Raw genomic sequence first — 23,099 nt, 5'->3', positions numbered from 1 at the left:
CGTTGATGTAGGGGAGAAAACTCTCAAGTCTTGTGACCTGTTACGATCACGTTTCTACGTCAAAGTATGACGACACCAAAGTGGGCTTGGTTTTTCCTCTTTCTTTCGACCGTTTCCCATTCATGTGTATATGGAAATTATTCACAGTTTTTTGCGATTTTCTGTGTGGTGACAGTCAATCTTTGGTTTGAACAAACATGTCATTTTATTTTCCTTTTCACTTGACACTATATACCAAATTATTCCTCAATTAATTGAAAAAAAGCTCAAAGCAATTCCTTTGAACTTCCCTGGGCTCTTAATTGTTACTCTGATTCCATACAAACATTTACTTTTTGAACTTGAATTTGAACTTGGCCCATAACAAATTCACAAAGTATGCAGACTGAGTGAAACACATTTTACAAAACAGCAAAACATAATACATAATCATAATAGGACCCAATAACTGTGTCTCCAACATGATCAAATTCACAGGAATCTCATGAACCCCCTGTTTGTGCCACGTCTCTCCACTTACCTGGATCTGTATCCTCACTGGGATTATAAAACTCATCAGGACTGCCTTCTCTTTCAAATGAAAACCTACAAGACAACAACAAGCATCAGACACACTCACTTTGAGCAAACACCACCAAGATAAAAGACAGTGAGGTTGTTTCTTACTCTGCAAAGGCGTTATTGTTTGTGTTGTTCTTTGTTGTGGGGAAGAATTCCGTTGTCGACGTCAAGGGAGAAAAGTCAGGTGATGACTCCGGCTGACTGTCAGAGAATATGAGTGGTCGCTGTTTGGTCATGTGTGGAGGCTGAGCGTTGGTGGGCTCAGTGGAGAACGGGTCCATCCGGTTACCAAACAGAGAGTGTGTACGCTGGAGATATCAAGCACACATGCAGGTATAGATTCATTTACAGTGGCCACTGAATTTCCTCTCTGCATTTACATCCTCTAATAGGAAGTGTCCCAGAAGTGCAGTGGGATTCAAACTGGCAACACTCTGGTTACAAGCCAAGTTCCATTTCCATTTCTGCTTGACACTGAGCTTTTTTGAGCTTTTTCAAAATGTTTTTCACTGGACTAAAAATGCATAAAACCCTCTCCAGGACCATTTTATTGATAAGGTGTGAGCAAGGCTTGCACACAAAGATGATGATGGTGATGATGTCACAGACTCCTCCTGCACTGCTACACTGCACATGATTTCAGAGAGTGTTTTTCACCTGGTAAATGCCCTCTTCTCCAGCCTCCTCCATAGCTCTGTCCATCTCTTCCTCATTCTGCAGGTCTCCTGAAATGGTCCTGTGCATCTCTGGAGCTGCCTCATCGTCCGTACTCCTCAGACCCGCCTACAAATACACAAAGGAAGTGTTAAAAATGACAGGAGTACTTGGTGAGATAATTTTTTTACATTTTTTTATTAACATTACACTGTAAAATGATGCTGACTCCAGAGTGTCTGATCACCTGAATCTCTGGGCCTGAGGCGCTCTTCTTTGAGGGCCGGTAGCCGTAGTACTCCTCCTGACGCTTCAAGAATTTGCGCAAATGGTCCTGAAGGAGGAAGGTGGCGTAGAATTTCCCCACAGTCACCTCATCATCTATAACCAAACAAGTTAGAGTGCATTTTTAGAGCTGGATCATGTAGTAAAGGTGAACTTTAATTATAAACAGATTCATTCAAACATACCTCCAATCGGGGGTATGACCTGGTCTAAGAGTTTCATACTGGTGCGTTTCCAGATTTGTTTTATAATGGCCCTCAGCTCTTCATTGGCCTGCTCAAAGTTACCTATTGACAGTCCATGAAAATAGCGGCAGATTAAATTTTAAATCACATTTTATACATCAGGCTGGAGGAAGAACGATGGATTGGTTTACTGTATAAGACAGGAAGTGATGCATTGTACCTTCAGTTTTGATCTTGAGAGCAGTTCTGACCAGAGAAAACAGGGTGGCATTGAAAGTGACAGTGCCATCGCTGTTGAGAGGCATGTTCATACCAACCAAACGCTGCAGACAGTGTTTGGTTGGAGACAGAGAGAATATGGACAACAGTGAGTAATAATAATAGAAAAATTGAGGACTTAAACCAAGTTTTACATACTTTTTGTATGTATTTTCCCGTTTTGTAATTCACTTTATTTATATCATCATTAATATCAATTAATACTATTTTATAAAAGGCTATAGATACCATATACAATCATTATATAGTACATATTATGTTCCTTAATTTTGTTAAGTTAATTAAAATAACACCATAAGACAACTGCAACTTATATGTTATTTTACTGGTTTCCATTTGGAATGATTTTATACATGATGTCATCACATGACTTCCATATATTATACACTACAGTGTGTTAAGCACTTTAGTTTATGCAATGACTCTGTAATTAAATACTTATGTACCTTGCACGCAGCACGATGAGGACAGAACTTGCCAAAGCCCAGAGGAGGCTGGATGCTTCGCAGCAGCGTCACCACATCCAGATGTTTGATTCTCCCACTGTTAGATCCAAGACACATGTTACATTCATCTGAGGTGGCACACACAAAATCTGACATTGGATCTCAATTTGAGTTCAGGTTTACGTGGCTTCAGGGTCATATTCAGCCCAGATCTTCTTAAACTCATCCAGATGATGTGGACCAAGGAGCGACCAATCACGGGTTAGGTAGTCAAAGTTGTCCATGATGACCGCGACAAACAGGTTGAGGATCTGAAGGAGGACGGAACAAAACACCCTTATCAATATTGTTTAAGAAGTGAAAAGCTCACTGTCATATGTCATAGTGAACAACCATGGAGTTTATGGATGCTTCTTTACCAAAAAGGCACAGAGACAGTAGAAGCTGAGGAAGTAGAAGACAGCAAAGTTGGACCCGCAGGTGTACTCCTCTCCTGGCTGAAAATCAGACTTGGGGTCACACTTCTTCCCATACATCGATGCTACCATGACCTCCTGCCAAGCCTCTCCGGTAGCACATCTTAATATAGAAATGCAAAACAAGTACAGTGAGTGAAGCTCAACTTTGAGCTTTGACCCTCATTTTGGTCCACACACTCACCGGAATAACATAAGAACAGCCTGAGGGAATGTCTGGAAGTTGTTGTTGCGGTTAATTTGGGTGCCGTCCACTAAGGCTACCTTTCCAAAGATCTAAAGGGATGTTACACAGTTAAAATACAGACATTTTACATGTTAAAAATAAAATGAAAATAGTGAAAATAAATATTGAAAATGGTACCTGCATCCCAATGACAGCATAGATAAAGAAGAGCATCACGATGAGCAGAGCAACGTGAGGAAGCGCCTGTAGACACAAATCAAGCAGGTCAATAAGACTGTGTTAATGTAACAAAAAAAACCCAATAAAAACAAAAACAAATATGATAATGATGAGCAGATTTGACAGACCTGGAAGGATTTAATGAAGGTCCAGAGCAGGTTACGAATGCCTTCCGATCGGTTCAGCAGTTTGACCAGACGCATGACACGGAAGAGTCGGAAGAATGTGATGGAAACAGAGGCATTTTCAGAGGCCTGTGGAGAAAAGACAGAGTGTATGACAAAAGGAAAACAAGGCAAACATTGCTTGATTTAAATCCTGAGAGAGAGTTTATTCTTACCGCAATCACTTGCATAGGATTTGTCTCCTGCACAAAGAGAAATGTTAAACTCAAACTTTACTTAAACAGTATGAAGGCATCATTTACAATCTTACAATGGGGTTAATATATGAAACATTTTCCTACTTTTTAGGAGTTTTAGTTTGCTTAAAACTAGAAAAACCGCTACAACTTGTAACTCATGCGATATGAATCAAAAAAGGTTTTTTTCAGTCATTCAGCATCATTAATACTGCATATATATAATATACAGTGTTGCGCTGTAGCTCTAATTTTATATGAGCCATACTGTAACACAAATTAGAAAACAAGTTGAGGGCCTGGCTGACATTTTCTCTGCAAGATGACATGGACAGTAAAAAATAAACACCAGCACTTTGACTCACAAACTGTTCAGTACAATATTACAACCAGTTTAGTTGAGAACCACGTGAAGTGCTCACACAGCAAGGCTCATGCAGCAGTGCAGTGCAGTGCAGATCAGATATTTACAGCACAGCCATGGAGACAGTACAGTCCTCCACTGGAGGCCAGGGCAGTCTGTGGAGGATAGACAGATGAGGAATGAGATGCATGGAGGACGGAGAGAGTTGATGGATGAAAAAAAAGGATGAAAAGATGTGAAATAAATAAATTTGCTATAAGCTCGTGTCTGTGAATGAAGAAAGATGAGGGTGATGCAGTGCAACAGTGAAGAAGAGAAAAACAACGGCACTAAAACCCTTATTTGATATTAGATCAGTGATAACTGAAAGTTCTGGTGATGTAAAAAATGGCAGTGAGGAGGGTGAGAGTGAAGAGGGTGAAGCAAGATTTGCCAACAACAGTACTGACCATGACCTGAGAGCTAGTTCTGCTGGTACCAGTCAGCTCTGGTGTCACAACAATACGCTTCTGTGTCACAGCATTAAATAAATTCACTCAGCCATCTCAATTAACATCACATTATTGACTGGGAATGTCTCATTATGACAACACAAGGGACTTTCATGTGCAGCACCTGTAATGAGAATCTAATTTCTGTGGAAAAGATAAAATCATACATGCTTTGTTTTTCTTACTCACATCGACTTCGCTCAAGATGACGTCAACAACGCTACCAATGACAATAATGAAATCAAAAACGTTCCAGGGGTCTCCGAAGTAGCCCTGCACAGAGACACAATGCAACAGAAACACTGATGAGACAGCAGGACAACTGGGTGGACAACCACTGGAACCACAGACATCAGTGTTTTACCTTCGCTTTGAAGGCCATGAGCTTAAGAATCATCTCCACAGTGAAGAGCACAGTGAAGATCAAGTTCAAAATGTCTGACAGCTTGGTCACATGGTCTGACTGGTTGCAGTGCTGTACGAAAAGAAAAGAAAATGCAGTGAAGTTACTGTTTGGTTGGCTGTTCAACAAACATTTACTCCAGATCACAGGATTTTCATGTCACGCAGATCAGTAACTACAACAGCTGATATTGCTCTCCTAGATAAACAGGACACACCACTTTTTATTTGATTTCAGTGCACCATATTTCATATGGTTATTAATCTTCATAATTGACCTTTTTCTTTATTCTCAATAGCTTCCATGTCATCATTACATATTACTAGCTAACGTGACTTATTTCATTTTCACATGGGGGACAAATAAGGGACGGCAAACACAGAACAGATGTAAAGAATTTTGTCTGCTTGATTTTAAATTGTTTTAATTTCTATAATTTATTTTTTAATTGATTTTGTTTTAATTTCCAATGTAATTCATTGCCTCTGTAAAGCACTATGAATTACCTTGTGTAAGAATGGCACTATACAAATAAACTTGCCTTGCCTAACATAATCGAGTATAGTCAAAATGTTGTTTGTTTTAAAACTTTCTCTGTAAGGTGACAAGTAATAATTATTTAATCTGTACCACTTTCAACTGTGCCCTTCCCACTTCAATCCAATGTGGAAAGCATGAATAATAATGTTTCAAAAAATAAAGAAAAACAGTTTTAACTTTAGCAGAATGTCCTTGGTGTGAGAAGCTGAAGAAGCTAAATGAGTCAAAATGTTTCAAGTCTAATTTAATATTTATTTGGGTTGTAATATCTCTCATTATTAAACTCTTAAGTCACAATCACCTTGTTGTGTAGCAAAAGTGATGATTAAATGGACACAAATAGCATCTAAGCTGAGATAAGATGGATTTGCCCATTCAAATAAATAAATTGGACCAATGTTCAGCTCATTCTGTCTCATATTTACATAAAACTACAAAGAATAACATTTTTCTTTCACTGAAGGCTCCAAAAAACAACAACAGATGTACTAACAACACAAAATATTGTCAGATATTCAAATTCAACACGCTCGGTGGGTTTACATTACAATATGACTTACCTGCATCCCCAGACACAAGGTATTGAGCATAATCAGGAAGAACATGAGGTACTCAAAGTAGCAGGAGGTGACAATGTACCAGACCCTGTACTGGTAGGGGTTTTTGGGGATGTAGCACCTCAGAGGTCGAGCCTTCAGTGCGTACTGCACACACTGACGCTGAAGGGAGAGGCAGCACAGATGAGATGTGGGTTTTAAAGAAACACATTTTAGATTTTACTTGACCAGACTTGACTCTGAAGGTCTCATTGTACCTGGTTCTTGTCTAGCTCACAGTCCTTATACTCCTCCTCTCCCTGCTCCTGGAAAGTGACGATGACGAAGCCCACGAAGATGTTCATCATGAAGAAGGCGATGAGGATGATGTAGATGATAAAGAAGATGGAGACGTCCACACGGTTGTTGAAGACGGGGCCCATGTCTTCTTCACCTGAATCAATGGCTCTGTATAACAGTCTGGGAGCAGGTGAAGATCAAAGATTAGAGACACAATCATGGCAATGTGTGTGTGGATGAAATGTATAATTCATTAGATTAAAAATGATATATTGCCTCTACTACTATTCCTGGCTCATGGCAATGGAATTACTTCCATCTCAATATCCACATAACAAGATATTCTGTCCTCAAACTCAATCAAAAAAGATCACATCAAAGACACAATTGATCAAATCGAAATGTATGCTGCGCTTACTTTGGCCAGCCCTCAAACGTGGAAACAGTGAAGAGAGCCAGCATGCCATTGAGCACGTTGTCAAAGTTGAAGTCACTGTTGAGCCATTCTCTCTTAGCCACCATCGTGTCTTGTAAGGAATTCTCCATGTGCTTCATGAAGTATCCTCTGGGAGCAGACACAGTGAATGGTCACACTAAAATAGCATTATGGTTCTGATGGATTATTAATATGAGAGATGTTTGCCTTACTGGCATTCCTCCCCGGTCATTTTTGAGACGTCTGTGCAGCTGTAGAATTTACCCTACGAGGTAAAGGATTAGTGATTTATTATTTGCATGTGCAGTTTGTTTATAATACACTTATCTTTGATGTGGTGTCAAACCTACCCTGAAAAGTTGCACGCCAATACAGGCAAAGAGAAAATTCAACAGCATGGTGACCAGGACGATGTTACCGATGGTTTTGATGGCGACAAACACACACTGGACCACATGCTGTCAATACAGATAAACAATGACCAGTTACCACTAAGTCGAGTAGGTAAATGGAAACACAAAAGAGTGGAAATTAAGCAAATTCCATCACTTCATCAGTACATTTTTGACTGTAAACTTTTGCTCAAAAAATATTGTATCCTTTACTACAACAATATTAACTATTTAACACAAGCTAATTTTCAAGAAGAGAAAGAAAATAAAACTGGCTGCAAATCTTATAACCCCTCACAAAATGATCCACTTGTGGCATAGGAATTGTCAGAATGTTTCGTTTCAATAAATTGTTGCGGTCCAAACACTTTAAAGTAACCAAAAAGAAACATTGGAGGGTTTTTGTTGTTCTTTTTTCCAACCGCACCAATCATCGCATGCCATATCTGTTTTCTAGCAAGGATCTGAAAACCTTCTCCACCTGAGAAAACAGAGACATTATTTTTGCACTTGTACCTTTAAGCCTTTAGCTCTGTTGATGGCCCTAAGAGGCCTCAGCACCCTCAACACCCTGAGAATCTTCACCACAGAGATGGCACTGGATCTGCATTGAACACATGGCAAAAAGGAATGTTGGTTTCAATGTCTTGAAAAACTAACAAAGTGTAATGTGGAGAAATAAAAAAAAAAAAAAAATTGGAATGTTTTATATCTAATGCAGTAACTCACTCCATTCCCATAGAAAGCAGGGAGACTCCGACCACAAGCAGATCCAGGATGTTAAAGGAGTTCCGACAAAAGGAGCCCTCGTGCATGAACGCTCCATACACTGTCATCTGTCATGTATGAGTATATACATCATGTCAGACTACGAACACTTTAGCGGCAGGTGATAGTTATAACATTTCAGTGGAAACCTTCTATCATTAACATTGTCAAATTACACCAATAGTAAGTGGTTGTATTTACCTTTAGTACAATCTCAATGGTGAAAACCGTTGTGAAGACAATGTCAGCATAGGCCAAGATCTGGAAGACAGATACAGACAACTATCAGACGTGACCTTCTTTCAACAGTCGCTGTCTGTCACATTAGAGCCGCTTGTCACCTTGTTTCTGTAGGACTTGGGATCAATGGGGTCCTCAGCCGCCAAAGAGATGGAGGAGAGCAGGATGAACAGGAGGATTAAGTTGGTGAAGGACGACGCGTTGATGATCTTGTAGCAAAGCTTTCGGAACCTGAAGACCAGTGAATGGCCATAAACACTCACATACACAGTTTCTTATAATATTAAACAAAATACTTTTAAGCTCTTACTTGTTCTGAGGGCCAAAGATGAAAAAGGAGCTGGCGACAGGCAATGGAACCGCTTCTTCCTTCAGCTGCAGGTCGGCCATTGGTCGGGGTCGAGGGCTGATGGGGATTTCAGGCTCTACCTCCTCATCATCACCTACCGTTTGGTAAAAACAGCGGGCTCAAAATTCCTTACTGCAATTAAACATCTACTGATATGTGGTATTCATGAGCAACAGGAAGAAGGAAAGAGAGAACAACACAAAGCAAAAGACCAGCAGATGAAATTAAATCCCATAACTTTTAATTAAAAAACAATCTATACAAGTGTTACTTCCTATACTAAATAACATTGTAGACTTTATATGGTAGTCACCAGGGTAGTGTGAAAATAGCCTAACTTTAGACTCCATTATAAACTCAGCTCAGGGAATTGGCTGAGGCTAATAATAAGGAGAGGTTACTATACTTGTACTGAAACATAGCCAAGCAGCTCTGGTAAACAGCCAGTGTAATGAATATAAATTCCTGCAATCAGTGAACTCCTTCTGTTGCATCTGCATAGCTGCAAAAGAAAGTGGTTTGAAATGCAGAATATATTTCTGTTGAGGTTTAGATATTTGCGTATTACCCGGGAAGTCGGCAGGTGGGAATGGATCTTTCACTTCATTGACATTTGACTCGAACTCATCAATTTTTAGCTGAAAATAGAACAGAAATAAAGAGTACATATATTTATTTACAGTATGTATAGCTTCTATCACTGTTCTATTAATGAATATATGTGTTTCAAGTACAGATGCGATATGATACCAGACAGAAGCACTAACCTTAGCAGTGGTGGGCATGCCCTCTGTCTTGGCCCTCTGCTCTGCCAGTTTCTTAGCTATCCTCTCTCTTTCCTCATCAGTCTTGTCAGGCATTTTAGACCTAGAGGGAAACGGAGAAAATGAATGGCATATATTTAAGGTATGAGTAAGTAGAGCAGACAGTCTCACTCAGGTTAAACCTCTTTTATTCACCTTAGTAGCTTCCTTCTCAACTTCTCCTCCGCCTTCTCTTTCTGGGCTGAGGTCAGACTCTCAGCCTCTGCCAGGTTGTCGACGGCGATGGCCAAGAAAACATTCAGAAGGATGTCTGATTGCAGTGAGTTCAGGGAAACAAAATCTTGGGATCTTTTTGCCAGCCATTATTATTATGCATAGATTTTTAAATATTACATTATATTGTTTGCATGTGACGGATACAGTTTCCACAAACATAGAGGACAACGAAGTAGATGGCAACTAGGATGCCGGGGAAAACAGGCCCTCCATAGGCCATAATGCCATTGTACATAACAGTGGTCCAGTCCTCTCCTGTCAAGACCTGAGAATACAGTCAGTGGTTAAAATTAAGACAAAGACTGTCCCCAACAAACTATCGAAATACAAGTTATCATAGAAATAAATAAATAACATTTAACATTACAGCACAGTAACAGCAAAGTAATACATTTATAACAAGTAGGTCATTTTTTGGTAATCCCATCTTATTTCTAATGCAGTTTCCAGCTTGGTAATAGCAACATAACAGTGTGGTAATAAGGAGATAATACTACAGCAATTCTATGTCATTTCCCAAGTGATATCGAGGTAATAGATTGGTTATGAGGCGACCATCTGTGACACCGTCACATGAGAACACATTTTTATTCCCACACTACTTTTATTACTTGATGATGATATTACCATAATATTACTGCCTTATTTTAAAAATGATTATCATACTGTGACTACATTGTCACAGTACCGTATTGTAAAGTTTTACCGAATAAGAGGTTAGTCTCACCTGAAATACACTTATGAGGGCCTGAGGGAAATTGTCAAAGTTACTGCGTCTGGGTCTTTGGTCGGGAAAGTTGAACTTTCCTCCGAAAACCTGCATGCCGAGGAGTGAGAAGATGACGATGAAGAGAAAGAGGAGGAGGAGCAGGGAGGCAATGGAGCGGACAGAGTTGAGGAGAGAGGCCACAAGGTTACTCAGAGAGGTCCAGTACCTGCAAAGCAGTTGAGAGAGGAGGTGTTAAATCAAAAACAAAAACAAGTTAATGCAACATGATGCTTTGAGGACCCTGGACTTACTTTGTGACTTTAAGGATCCTCAACAGCCGAATACACCTGAGTACAGAGAAACCTAACGGAGCCACAGATCCTGCAGACAACATGATCATCTCCAGGATACCGCACAGCACCACGAAGAAGTCAAAGCGGTTAAACAGGGACATGAAGTATGCTCGAGGGCCCAGAGCATACATCTTCACAAACATCTCAATGACGAACAGCACCAGCAGCACGCGACTGACAACATCTGTTGAGATAAATGGATGAAGCTGTAAAGAACAGATTTAATGTAAAAAAATAAATAATAAAATTTAAATGAATCTCCAACCTTGAAGAGACGTAAGCCACTCAGGCTGGTGGTGGTACTCTGTCGCTATGGTCAGGGTGTTGATCAAAACAAGGATCATTACCACCCAGTAGAAACACTTGGTTTTCACATACACCAGGCACTTCATCCTGAAAAAACGATTCCAGCGACGGGCCAGGCGGCTAAACATGAAAATAACACTGGCTTACTGCGGCCAGCTGCTGTGAACATTACAGGTCAACATGAACTCATTTCAAAAACAGCAGACTCACTAGTAGTAGACGATTCGACTTTTGCCTTCCAGGCCATACAGGCTGTCTGTGTCAGGATCTCCACCGGTCAAAGGCAGCAGTCCTGACAAGAGAGAATCACAGGTAGAAATCAAAAAAAGTCTTGTTATCATGACATGGTGCTGAGGTTGTTTGTAGTGCTCACCTTTGCCCTCACGGTCTGCATCTAGCACTTCAGCATGAGTGATCCACTCCATGTAGCCATGCACATCTTCATCGAGCTGCTGACGCTCTCGCAACTTCTGAAACTCTCCACGCGACCTGGCCTTCTCTCGCTCTTTGGTAAACTCCCTGATTGAGGAGAGATGAGGAAAAGTGAATCAGTAAGTGTTATTATATTTTAGTTTGAGATAGATGGAAACAATACTTATGCAGACACTCAAGGACACTGCAGAGTAAGTATTCAAAGTTAGAAAATAATACAAACAAAAGTAAAAAAACACACAACAGTAGGTGTAGCATGGTCGGGATTACAATTATGGTGTATATTACTTTTCGAAGTGTAAACTAAAAGGCCTCAACAACATCCCCATCACACACGCAAGGCATCAGTCCACAGTTCACATACAATAAATACAACAAAAGTTGTTTTAAACATTACCATCCAGGTGTTCATTTAAGGATTTAATCTCTTGTGGGGTAAAATAATGTTTCTCGTATTTCAACCCGTAGGCAACAACTCGGAAGCAGTAAAAAGTGGGTGCTGTGGGTCTGAAAAAAATCTTCTCATCTTTGTTAAAAGACCTGAATATGTAGAAATCTTCCGGTTGGTGCTGGACAGTTTACTGGCAAGCAAGGCACAGACAATAAACCTGATGAAATACAAATGTCGTCTTACCCACTGAGCACGCCCAGAACCAGATTGAGCACGAAGAAGGAGCCCACCAGAATGAGGGGAACAAAGTAGAGCCAGGGCCATTCATTTCCTATAGCATCATTAACCTGAAAGACCAGAACTGCATCAGCCACAAACATTATAATCTGTTGGGGGTTTGTTTTGAACAATCACAATGTGGTGTTGGTGGTCACACTCACCCAGTAGAGCACTGTGGTCCATCCCTCCATGGTGATACACTGGAAGACTGTGAGCATGGCAAAGCCAATGTTATCAAAGTGGGTGATGCCGTTGTTGGGACCTTCCCAGTATGGCCGACACTCGGAGCCATTGATGATGCAACGGCGTCCGTTTCCAGCCTGAGCACAGGGAGAAGGCAGCTCACCCTCTTCTATAGCATAGATACCTGTGGGCAAAGGATAAGGCATGAATATAACATGACATAAAAGCCTGACTACAACTGTGTCTGTGTCTTTACATACCCGTGTCAGCGTAATAGCAGGTCTTGTGCATTTTGCACTTGAAGAGCTCCAGTCCCATGATGGCATAGATGGTAACCAATAAGAAGACAAGCAGGGCAATGTGCAGCAGAGGGAGCATGGCCTTGAGGATGGAGTTCATCACCACCTGCAGACCTGAAGTGAACAAAACAAACAGTCAAACAATGATTGAAAATGAAGTGAAAACTAAAAAGACACTAATCTGAAAGAGCAAGGTGGGAATATATGAAATAAAGCACTGGCTCTTACTAGGGACTCCAGAGACGAGACGTAGAGGTCGTAGCACCCTGAAGGCTCTCAGTGCCTTCATGTCAAACCCTCCACCCTTTTCTATCGGCATGCCTGCTATATGATGGATCGTATCCACGATAAAGGTGAAGAGACTGTAGGAGGAGAAACATATGTTTTACTTTGGAGAGTTGTTGTCTGATCAGTATCCATATTTTGGCATTTCATTTTCAGCTTTGCCAAAGTGAGTTGCAGTGACCAGGAAAAGCTGTGTCCTTTTGGCAGTTAGGACATCCACCTGCAGCACACAGCTCATCTTACCCCATGAAGACGATGACAAAGTCCAATATGTTCCAACAGTTCCGTAAATAGGCGCCTTCATGGAAAACAAACCCGTACGCCACTATCTTCAGAAAGCACTCTAATGTGAAGATTATCAAGAAGATATACTCCAGACTCTCCTGAAAGAAAGAAATCACAAACCAGGACATTAAATATTGTGAAACTCACAGCCCTTAGGTACAATTTTAACAAGTGACTGTGGTTTATAACAACTTTGACCTTTAAGCACTTGCCACTATAGCAATACGTGTTGCTGATGTCATAAATTTAATTCTCTACTAACAAACCACTCAATCCATATATATGACACCTGTCATTGTTTTACTTTTAAATATTTGTCCTTAAACTACTTTGTGCAGTTTTTTTGTATTTAATCACTTTACATGGCTGTAAGGGCGACCCCAATTCCGACAAAGTACGAATAAAGGTCGAAGTGAATAAAAGATGAACTCATCAGCTTTGATATCATGTCATGACCTCAGACAGCTGAAACAGATGAGTGGCTCATGAGTCAGTGATGTAAAAAGCCATAGTAGCCACAATTTAACAAGTGAGAGCTTTGAAACAGAGAGTTTGAAAAAAAAGAGCAAACAATTCGCACAAATATCAATGCTTCGTTCAGCGATAACTATCAGTCTGTTCGAAAATCGGGTCCTTATTTGTGTCTCAATAATCGGTGTGTGTATTTTTCACAGCTACACAGTGGACAGAAGGGAGCACAGTGTGCCTCTGGTGCTGTAACATTCCTCTACATGTCAGCAGTATTATGTGGCCTGTGACTTTTTCTCATAATTGTTGTAAATTACGTATAAGAGATTATACAAAGTATAAGAGATGTGTAATTTGTAATTATAGCTTGTGCTTCCATATTGTAGACTATTAAATTTGGAACAGATTGTGTCCACATGTTACATGCCCAGTGTAAGTGTTGTTACATGAGATAAGAGTTTTGGACTCGGTTTGGGCCGACCTACTTCTTACTTCTTACAGCAGCAGTGGTGGGGTATAGTGTGATGGACGTTGGGGGTGGATGGGTTGACTAGCTCCTCTTACATTGCTCACCTCTGAAGAATGGCACACCGAGAAGCAAGAAGGGGTTGCGAGCAGGTTGGCAAGCAAGCCTCGCTAAAGATATTAAAGTGGCGGTGGAGTTAGGTTAGATACCTGATAACCTGATGAATTTGGCCGGTGTTCGGTGCCTACATGATTTATATAGCGTTAACCTAGTGATTTGTGGTACACTCACTTTTAGGTACTTTTAGGTTCATGTAAATATCGATTTAGCCAACCCAATACATTTAGGCATGAAGACCTGGTTAAAGACAACTTCTTAAGTCCAAACTGGGCTTTAGAAATTTGGAGGAAAGGTGAATTCAATAACAGACAAGCTGGTCTGAGTTTGCTGATCTAGTGGGATCTTCAGGCACATCCCTCTCGCAAGTGTTCCAAAAAAAAGAGAAAACACCATGTAAGTTGCAGTTCTCTCTGCAAAGATGCCTTGTTGATGCCAAAAGTTGGTTAAAATAATAATAAAAAATCATAAAAAAAATGCACATCTAACTCACAACAGTGACTCAAATAGCCCGTCATTACAACCAATGAATGGAGAGATGGGTTACAGCAGCAGAAGAACACACAGTGCCACTTAATTGGGGATCCTGTATACCTAATAAAGGGGATAGTGAGTGTACTGTGTGTTGAGCACTTACTTGTACATCGCACTTATGACTAGCACTTTATAGTTTGGCTTACTTGAAGCACTTACTTACTTCTAGCTCTTCTTGTTTGTACCCAAATATTGAAATGCACTTATTGTAAGTCGTTTTGGATAAAAGTGTCTGCTAAATGACATGTAATGTAATGTAATGTAATGTTGACATTCATAATTCATAAAATGAATGCTATGTGAATTGTCACAGATACAAGGAAATCAGTTTTATGACCTGTCTATTATCTGTCAAAATGAACTCAGACATGAGACATAACTGCACAGCTTGTACTATACATGAAAGTGAGCATTTAGGGAAAATCCAATAACATGTTTGGTAGATGACGTGCAGACACAGATGCAACTCCAAATTGAGAGGTGAGTTGTGTCTACTGGCATTTATATGAAGCATAGTATTATGGGCAAGTGACTCAACGCACAGAAACTTGTCTTTGGAGGATTAAAGCACTCAAACCCTAAACCCTGCAGGACATAGATATCTTCTGATCATTGAAAAACACAGGATGTGTTAGAAACCACAGCCACAAGGAGTGAAATACAGTATTTTGTTTCCATATCCAGCTTAACAGGACAAACAAATATCACTTTGATCCACTGGCTCCTATGACGTATGTGAAAGAAAAGATGAGAGGGTCATACTCACCAAGTTTAAATTGGTGTTATTAGTATCTTCTTCAGGCATGGGCAGAAACACAGCCAGAGCAACACAGTTTGCAAAGATCGTCAATAAGATAATGATCTCAAACGTTCTGGTTTGGGGTTTAGGGTCATAACAATAAAACATGAGGATGCAGAACACTGGTTAAATAAACTCAAAAAGTGAAACTGGTCACCTAAAATTATAATGATACAATTTGAGTGACAGGGAGGCGGAGAATTTGTATTTTAGTAAAGTAAAGGGTCAGTTCATTTGACTCGTTCATTACTTTTTGTGATGTAATGTGATGACACATATCAAACACCTGTGTAGCTCTGCTAAAAATCAATCAGTGCCTCTAAATACTGCTTGAAACATCATCCGTACTCCGGTCCAACAGTTAGCCGGCAAAGCAGTCACAGTTAATGTAATCTTGTCTGCTGTCCTGCTTCATTCTCATCCATAGGGGGCTCTCTAAGAGAATTCCCCTGCCAGGTCAGCATCATGTCTCCGTGTGATGCCGTGGGACAGCTGCACAGACCAAGAATATGACCAAACCATTTTAACACAGACTACTCATCAGGAATAAACATGTGTTTAATCTATCTATCATTATTCACTGTTTGTGAGCAGTTATTTTTTCAGACATTAGGACTTGATTCCAAATTTGCATTCGGGGATATTTTTTATTTTTTTATTTTTTTTATTTCTGCAATTGTACTTATACCCATGTCCTGTGTTAAAGACGGGCATACTGCGACAATAGAAAATGACCTGGCTGAACATATGGAGATGCATGATGATGCAGCTGAAAACAATTATTTACACCATAATGATAAATGCTCAAAATCTATGTATGTTATTTTAAATACGAAACATTTAAAAAAAATTAAATCTGATTTGGTTGTCTCTGAAAAAAAAAGATCAAAACAATCATCTTAGAAGAAAAAAATATTATTATTATTATTATTATTGTTATTATTATTATCCAGGAATGGACATCAGGCTTAAAGCAAGTAGGGACCATAACATCACTCACTAGCCTGCCTTGTGTTCATGGGTACTGAGTGCCAGCAATGCAGAGACATATTTCCACATTAAAACCAACATGACAGCTGGTCAGGACACTTAAGGAGACAGACTCATCAATAACTTGCGTTTGCTTGATGTAAATGTGTTCTGTCATATTTTAGGTGAAAATATGAGAGCTGTAAACTTGACATTGACACAGTGCCCCGTACATAACAAAGTACTAACACTTCTTAACAGATCAGAAAGGGATTTGGCTCCATCAGTCTTGCAAGCAGGTTAACTACACAGCTGATAATTCAGTGTCATGCAGACACATCATTTGTGTGTATCCTAGCTGTCAGTGTTCTTTAGCACAGCCCTTTATGCTGTAATAACTGTACAATGCCCTTAAAAGCTCATATACGGTATGAATTCAGTTGGAAATGCCTAAAAAAAATCCTATTTCTAGACAGAATAAACATATACTGTTTAAATGGAATATATTTAGATGCCAATTAAATCAGTGCTATGTGTATGGATGTGCTGTTACTCATGTTGTGGGACCTACTGTAAATATGTTTACAGTCACATTCAGGGGACCAGCCTTGTTTGTGGAGACAAAAAGCAAAATCCATAATGTAAATCATTGAAATTAATGGAAAAGAAATATTAAAGTAAGGTTGGGGTTAGATTAAGTTTGGGGAAACGTTTATGGTTACACAAGTAACAGTTATGGTTCATGTTAGTGCAAGTCTCCAGGAAATATCTGTGTGAAATGTAAAGGATACTTCCACTCTACGATGTTGATGCACGCCTTGCGGAAGGGATTCTTGAGGTTGAAGAGGAAGAGGGATCTCGCGGGGCGAGGGTTGCCTCCCGTGGCCTGTAGCTTCTTCAGCTTCTCCCTCTGCTTCCTCTTCAGTTCCTCTTCATTCATGATGACCGGCTTTGCTGCCTCTGCATTGGCTGCCATCTTGGTACTTCCACCTCAAGTCCAACTCCAAACAAAAGAAATAGTCCGTTCTCTGTATAATCCCAATCGGAGGCACAGTATAAACCCTGTTGTGGAGGTCCGTGGGTTCCTAAATTGCTGATCTTGTGTGCACTCCTCCACTGACCTCTCTCCCCCTCTTCTCCTCTCCCTCTGACTCCCTCAACCTCGTGCAGAGTCACAGACCTCAGCTCTTGGCTGAGGGCCTCTGACAGAAACCCCCCCCGACCCTGGGTAAAATAACAGGGGCCCAGAGTGGCTGGTGGAGCAGTTGGCCCTGCTGTAGTTTAAATTTAGACTGCAAACCACTGACAGGCCATGCTTGGGGATAGTTATGAGGGTGGGTAGAAGGGAGTAGATGAGATCGAGGGGGTTGGGGTGATAGCAGTGATAAATGAGAGTATAACGATGGCAAGAGGCAGTTTTTTCTGGGGTTTTTTCCCTTGCGTGAGCCCAATATTCTCGTGAGCAAACAAGGACTGGTCCTCAATTTCAAAACATACCGACCCCTCAACATTTGCATGTTTGAGCCTGAAGAAAAAAGGAAAACTACCAGGAAAGAGGCAGGAGACTCATGGATGTTATTACCTCTGGTGATATTGTGCAGGTAAAGCAGAGTACAGCACAGCATATGTCAACATTAATTTCACAGAGTACAGTGGAAGCAGGCGGCACACAAAGAGTGTGCTCCTCATCCTCCTCCTCTACACCAACAGCGACAAATCCTTTGACAACCAGAATAATATTACAAAACATCCAAAGAGGAATAAACAAAAATCTAGCACTTGAGAGTGTTTGTATTTATTATTGCTTCACATCAAGCCAAACATGTGGACATACACAGCAAAATAATCCAATTAGACTGGAGAGACGCATAAATACAAAACACCAATGATAGCAGCAATATGAAAGTATTGGTAAATTAGCCAAAAACATTTTTTCAGTGATCATGAAAGCAAATAAAATTAAACTGTTCCCGCTGAGCCTGAGGGAATGTGAGTCAGTGTACCTTTGTCATATGAAAAAAACAAAACAGGAAGCTTCAGTGGCAGACTGTGCACACTAGAGCTGTAATACAGCCTGATATTTCCAACTTTAACACATTATTAGCAGCTTTACTGATTTTGAATGTCAGACGGATTTAAAGCTCCATCAAATGTCCCACTCCCCATGTCACTCGTTGCATTGCAAAGTGTATTCCATTCACCTGGACCGCAAATTAGATAATGTAAATGTCGCTGTGACAAAATCTGCCAAAATGACTGTTAACTCTCACCTGGTACAAGCTGTAAATTAGTGTCATTCAAAGAGCAACCAGGTAAAAGGTGATGTCAAAACTTTAAAATCACAAATCCTAAACATTCCTTCAATTACAATTATATTACTGCAAATAATACTGAATATGTCCAACTACTCATGTAAAAATTCATTAGTAATATTGTTTAACAATAAAATGTGCAATGCTTGGCAATAACATTATAACATACAAGGGAAAAAAAGGTTTAATATAAATAATGATAATAATAAATAGCGTGTTAGCAAGATGCTAACATACAACAAAAAAGCAGTAGTAGTCGTTTATTAGTGTGCAAACCGCAATTTAGCCTTAAGTGGAAATGTCGACTCAATGGGTGAACATCAGTGTGCTTAACTGATTCAGATGGATAGCACAATCAGTTACAAATAAGTTAGTTCAGCTGCTCCCAGTGTTGTGAGCCAGGTGAGGTTACTTGTTCTAAACCTGTACTAAGGTTAGCTTTAGGGTTTAACTAAGCATCTTATGTCGGTCAAAAACAGTCTTGCGTTGTTCCTGGACCTGCTTTTTCCAGCGTTGCTGTGCTCCTTCGACCCGCTCCAGCACGGTGTTTCCTTTCGCCTGACTGCTGTCCACCTGCTGACGCATCTCCTGAACACACACCAAGAGCCAAGAACAAAAATTAAACAAGGAATTTACATTCAACTGAAATTAAATACGTGTGTGAACTTTAGTGGCATCTATTAGTAAAGGATTACAATCAAGTGAAGAACCCCTCTCTTTTTCAGACCTTAAGTCCAGACAAGGTTTGGAGATTTGGGTCTGGCCACAGTTTGATGTTCGCATATGACAAACATAATGGGACACTGTCTGGGTGAGACATGTTCAAAACATCAGCAGACTTCCTGGAGGATCAGGGCAAGGGGGTGGTGTCTGACCTCAGCATGTAGGAAGCAGGATACTCACCCATTCACTCCCCAGAGGTTCTCCAGCTGTGTTCTAACATGAGCTCACATTAACTGGACATTACACTAAGAAGCTGACAAACAATCTCTGGAGTTCAGTTTAGGTCTGAAAGCAGTATATGTAGAAGCTCTCTCTACAGCGACGACCTAAGCACATGCAGTATATGTTGTTTATTGTGAATGGTTACCTCAGAGTCCTCCTCGTTGTGCAGTGGCTGGGTGTAAGAGTCATGTTTGCGGATGAGAGGATCGACCAGTAGCAGAAACAGCATGTAGAGCAGCAGTGCACCCACAACAGACAGGTAAATGATGATGGTCACCTAGGAGAGACAGATTTAAAACATTTACAATTTCTTACATGTTCAGCCATCTTTCATGTGAAGCCAACATATTTTTATCTATCTATCAATTACTGTGACTGTGATTCCTTTGAGAGACATGGTTTGATTACATTTTTTTTTCTCCTTAATACATTTCATTTGACCATGAACTCAGATTAAACAGGATTTATTTTTGATATGACATGTATGTTCTTTTCTTGAAGAGAAACCAATGTATGCTGATAAAAGTCCCACGGTACCTTGATCGTGTTGCTGCTTCGTTCCTCGTACTTGCACTCACACAACAGGCAGTATGCCTCAACATCATGGCCTGGCACCGGCATGGGTTCCACTACATGAAGGCAGTTACTGTACAACATATCAAAACAGAGGTGGGTCCTGTGAGAGGTGGGTTCAACCTCTATAATGAAGGTGGTAAACTGGATTCAGAATGTGTTCTACACAGCAGGAACACTGTGTGTGATTTGGAAGGTTTATCTTACCAATCCTTCTGGGAGACATTTCGGTTGTATATATGGCCAGTGATGTTTCTGTATGGAGGGCAGATACACTTGCAGCGAACATCCTCAAAATTCTGCAATTTCAGACATAACTGGATTAAAGTGGACACAAACTTGGCAAACTTCAACCCGTCTTTCCCTCAGTTGGACAAAACCATTGCTTGTATACAATACACTAGTATATATATATATATATGTCTAAAAGGCCTTTTACTGAGTCATTTTAGTATCATTTTTACTATTTTTATCTGTCGTGTATTGTGAAAAATTCAGGCTGGCAAATCCATCAATCCATCTATTTATCTACACAATAGAAAGGCATTTTCATCTTACAGCGTTTACAGACGTCACATACCAAAACAGTTTATGAGTTACTATCAAATCACTCAATATTACAAAGTCTACGTTAGGCGATTGAAATATTTAGGAAATGAAATTAACGTTTTTAAGGCTGCTCGAGACTAGCAGATATTGACAACCAGGTTTAGTCTGTTATCAGGTGTGGATCAACAGGGTTTTTTACCTTCGCCTCAACAGCATCCAGCAGAAAGAAGGTCACAAATGCGGCCTCAATGAATGTCCAGGATCGTTCCCGATTAAACGACATTTTGTCAGAGGTGAGGCTGTTTATACTGCGGGTGCAGGATTTCCAGCAAAGCTCTGTCAAAATACAACAGTCTGTGTCATCACATACTGTAACTGTGCAGCAAATTAAGACTAACGCTGTCCAATTTTACTGCAGTAATAGTGGAGATACATAGACACGTTTGAACACATGAATAAACACAACTTACGTAGCGATTAGAAATGAAAGTTTTGTTTTTGCTGTGCTTTCAAGATGTGACTACGCATTATGACGTTAGCTTTGTTGTTAGCTTGCCCAAATTAATACGGAGCTTCCGTTTTCCGGGTGTCTTCGTCACGAGACCGATTCAACTAAACTCCTCCCAACCCAATTTTACTTGTCTTTGATTGGTTTAGATTTGTGGATAGGCGATAAATGATTGGTGAGAAGCAGACAGGTTAATTATGGTGAGCCAGTCAGAGGCAGTTTGTGGGCGGGTCTTCACTTGCCTCAAGAGCGGGGATAAAATAATGCTGTAGCAATACTGACACCTACTGGACAAAAACAAAAGTAAGTGAAAGGTGATCAAATGAAAAAAAAACCTATGATTACACACTTTCTACGATTGCTTATGTATTTGAGTATTCATTCTTTTTTTTCTTGCCCCATCAAACTTTAAAGTTAATTAAATCATTTAAAAAAAAAAACAATAACACACATTCATAATAACCTCAGTTGACTGAGCAAACTGCCGTTCACTCATACAAATATAAACAACAATTTCTAAAGTTAAACCAGGACCTAAAATAAATAATAAAACATAATCATAAGATAACAAAAAATGAACTAGAATGCACGATAAAACCAAAACTATTTCAGACTGTTTTTATTCTTTATTACATACAGTAGTGTAGTGTAATGCTTGCAATAAACAGTTTGTTGTTATATTTTTAAAATATATAATATTATTTTTTAAATTAATAAAGTATAATAATATAAGTAGTACATTTATGTGTTTAATTTTGTACACCACTGGTTAAACAACCCTACGGCAAGTCAAAGCTGCCTACAAGGTGATACTGGTTAGATAATAATCTACCTTTAATTATTAATAACATTTATTATTACATACCACCCTGTATTAGATGTCCAATCTATTTGTGATTCCTCTGAATATTTCCTCCACATCGTTCTGTTAACACTGTCAAACTCTGTGTCCGTGGTGGAATTTGAAATGTAGCATCTTGACCCAATCAATACCTTCATTTCCTGATAATCCTGCTTTCACACTGTTCGGCTCTGTATTGTAAGATCAGCTCCGTACCTTTAATAAACCGTAGAAATCAATGGCTCACAAATGCAACCTTAAACTCCTGATAAGCTCGTGGTCACACAGATCAATTGAGACCATGGTTATTTCTCTAATGAGCAGTGATATCACAGTGAACGGAACATATCTATCCACTCTGTAACCCCAATCATTCATTTGACCCTCGATCCAGCCACATAAAATAACAGCAATGCTGCCAGCATTTTGTCTTTCCCCTATAAATGCTATGAAGGTTATATGGAAGTTTTATATTTAGTAATATGAATAATAATGACAATGAAAGTAATACGTCTAAAATATTGGTATGTTTGCTCCATCCACACCCGCAGAAATGGGGTGTTTGTTTGGATATAATGGAATACATTAATAAGCGTGAATGATGGGAGAATATGTGGGACAAACATCAGTGGACTTTGGCTCGATAATGTTCTATATTTGTATCAGAAAACAAAATGTGGATCATGTGGAAATGTGGAAATATTAAAACATATATTATAATATCGGAATGTTTGATGATTTGGTTTTGTGGGGGTTTGTTCTTACTTTCAGGTCTCTGAGGTAAATGTTTATATCTGCTGGAAAACAATAGGATCTGTTCCTCCTCATACACTCCTCTGTCTGTGCACAAGATTAAAAAAACAACCATAATAAAATGGTTACTTTTCCTTAAATAGTTTTGAAAGGTACAATCAAACAATCAAATCCAAATGAAGTCTCAATTACAATGATTTGTTTTAAATTTGCACAACTCTGGTTAATTGA

The 23,099-nt window shown here is 39.7% G+C and overlaps 2 protein-coding genes across 2 annotated transcripts in view; both read right to left on the bottom strand.

Annotated features, from left to right (window-relative positions):
* The window catches only part of LOC131469238 (dihydropyridine-sensitive L-type skeletal muscle calcium channel subunit alpha-1-like), a 36,920-nt gene extending 19,337 nt beyond the window's left edge, over nucleotides 1–17,583 (bottom strand). The window contains exons 1-42 of the mRNA XM_058644197.1: nucleotides 17,179–17,583; nucleotides 15,386–15,491; nucleotides 12,993–13,132; nucleotides 12,693–12,826; nucleotides 12,426–12,578; nucleotides 12,144–12,349; nucleotides 11,947–12,050; nucleotides 11,254–11,399; nucleotides 11,091–11,172; nucleotides 10,840–11,000; nucleotides 10,533–10,758; nucleotides 10,240–10,447; nucleotides 9,657–9,777; nucleotides 9,432–9,546; nucleotides 9,240–9,339; nucleotides 9,041–9,110; nucleotides 8,434–8,566; nucleotides 8,225–8,354; nucleotides 8,085–8,144; nucleotides 7,845–7,951; nucleotides 7,632–7,719; nucleotides 7,074–7,181; nucleotides 6,936–6,988; nucleotides 6,706–6,852; nucleotides 6,266–6,467; nucleotides 6,012–6,170; nucleotides 4,873–4,983; nucleotides 4,698–4,781; nucleotides 4,125–4,172; nucleotides 3,633–3,659; nucleotides 3,421–3,546; nucleotides 3,251–3,316; nucleotides 3,071–3,162; nucleotides 2,830–2,989; nucleotides 2,594–2,721; nucleotides 2,411–2,507; nucleotides 1,906–2,008; nucleotides 1,686–1,787; nucleotides 1,463–1,596; nucleotides 1,219–1,344; nucleotides 667–869; nucleotides 521–585 (exon numbers count right to left, since the gene is read on the bottom strand). Coding sequence (XP_058500180.1) covers nucleotides 521–585; nucleotides 667–869; nucleotides 1,219–1,344; nucleotides 1,463–1,596; nucleotides 1,686–1,787; nucleotides 1,906–2,008; nucleotides 2,411–2,507; nucleotides 2,594–2,721; nucleotides 2,830–2,989; nucleotides 3,071–3,162; nucleotides 3,251–3,316; nucleotides 3,421–3,546; nucleotides 3,633–3,659; nucleotides 4,125–4,172; nucleotides 4,698–4,781; nucleotides 4,873–4,983; nucleotides 6,012–6,170; nucleotides 6,266–6,467; nucleotides 6,706–6,852; nucleotides 6,936–6,988; nucleotides 7,074–7,181; nucleotides 7,632–7,719; nucleotides 7,845–7,951; nucleotides 8,085–8,144; nucleotides 8,225–8,354; nucleotides 8,434–8,566; nucleotides 9,041–9,110; nucleotides 9,240–9,339; nucleotides 9,432–9,546; nucleotides 9,657–9,777; nucleotides 10,240–10,447; nucleotides 10,533–10,758; nucleotides 10,840–11,000; nucleotides 11,091–11,172; nucleotides 11,254–11,399; nucleotides 11,947–12,050; nucleotides 12,144–12,349; nucleotides 12,426–12,578; nucleotides 12,693–12,826; nucleotides 12,993–13,132; nucleotides 15,386–15,491; nucleotides 17,179–17,363 — 5,116 coding nt within the window. The 5' untranslated portion in view covers nucleotides 17,364–17,583. The remainder of the gene's footprint in view (nucleotides 1–520; nucleotides 586–666; nucleotides 870–1,218; nucleotides 1,345–1,462; nucleotides 1,597–1,685; nucleotides 1,788–1,905; nucleotides 2,009–2,410; nucleotides 2,508–2,593; nucleotides 2,722–2,829; nucleotides 2,990–3,070; nucleotides 3,163–3,250; nucleotides 3,317–3,420; nucleotides 3,547–3,632; nucleotides 3,660–4,124; nucleotides 4,173–4,697; nucleotides 4,782–4,872; nucleotides 4,984–6,011; nucleotides 6,171–6,265; nucleotides 6,468–6,705; nucleotides 6,853–6,935; nucleotides 6,989–7,073; nucleotides 7,182–7,631; nucleotides 7,720–7,844; nucleotides 7,952–8,084; nucleotides 8,145–8,224; nucleotides 8,355–8,433; nucleotides 8,567–9,040; nucleotides 9,111–9,239; nucleotides 9,340–9,431; nucleotides 9,547–9,656; nucleotides 9,778–10,239; nucleotides 10,448–10,532; nucleotides 10,759–10,839; nucleotides 11,001–11,090; nucleotides 11,173–11,253; nucleotides 11,400–11,946; nucleotides 12,051–12,143; nucleotides 12,350–12,425; nucleotides 12,579–12,692; nucleotides 12,827–12,992; nucleotides 13,133–15,385; nucleotides 15,492–17,178) is intronic.
* A 577-nt stretch (nucleotides 17,584–18,160) lies between these two features.
* On the bottom strand, nucleotides 18,161–21,360 carry tmem9 (transmembrane protein 9). The gene is made up of 6 exons (XM_058644198.1): nucleotides 21,237–21,360; nucleotides 20,966–21,102; nucleotides 20,425–20,516; nucleotides 20,182–20,290; nucleotides 19,790–19,921; nucleotides 18,161–19,287 (listed from the first exon to the last, which is right to left on the bottom strand). Exons 2-6 carry the CDS (start codon nucleotides 21,047–21,049, stop codon nucleotides 19,147–19,149), a joined length of 558 nt encoding a protein of 185 aa, XP_058500181.1. The 5' UTR covers nucleotides 21,050–21,102; nucleotides 21,237–21,360; the 3' UTR covers nucleotides 18,161–19,146.
* Nucleotides 21,361–23,099: the final 1,739 nt, after the last annotated feature.

Source organism: Solea solea, chromosome 11, assembly GCF_958295425.1.
Source record: "Solea solea chromosome 11, fSolSol10.1, whole genome shotgun sequence".
NCBI classification, from domain to species: domain Eukaryota; kingdom Metazoa; phylum Chordata; class Actinopteri; order Pleuronectiformes; family Soleidae; genus Solea; species Solea solea.
The sequence above is the reverse complement of the archived record's forward strand: the minus strand, read 5'-3'. Positions and strand labels throughout refer to the sequence as shown.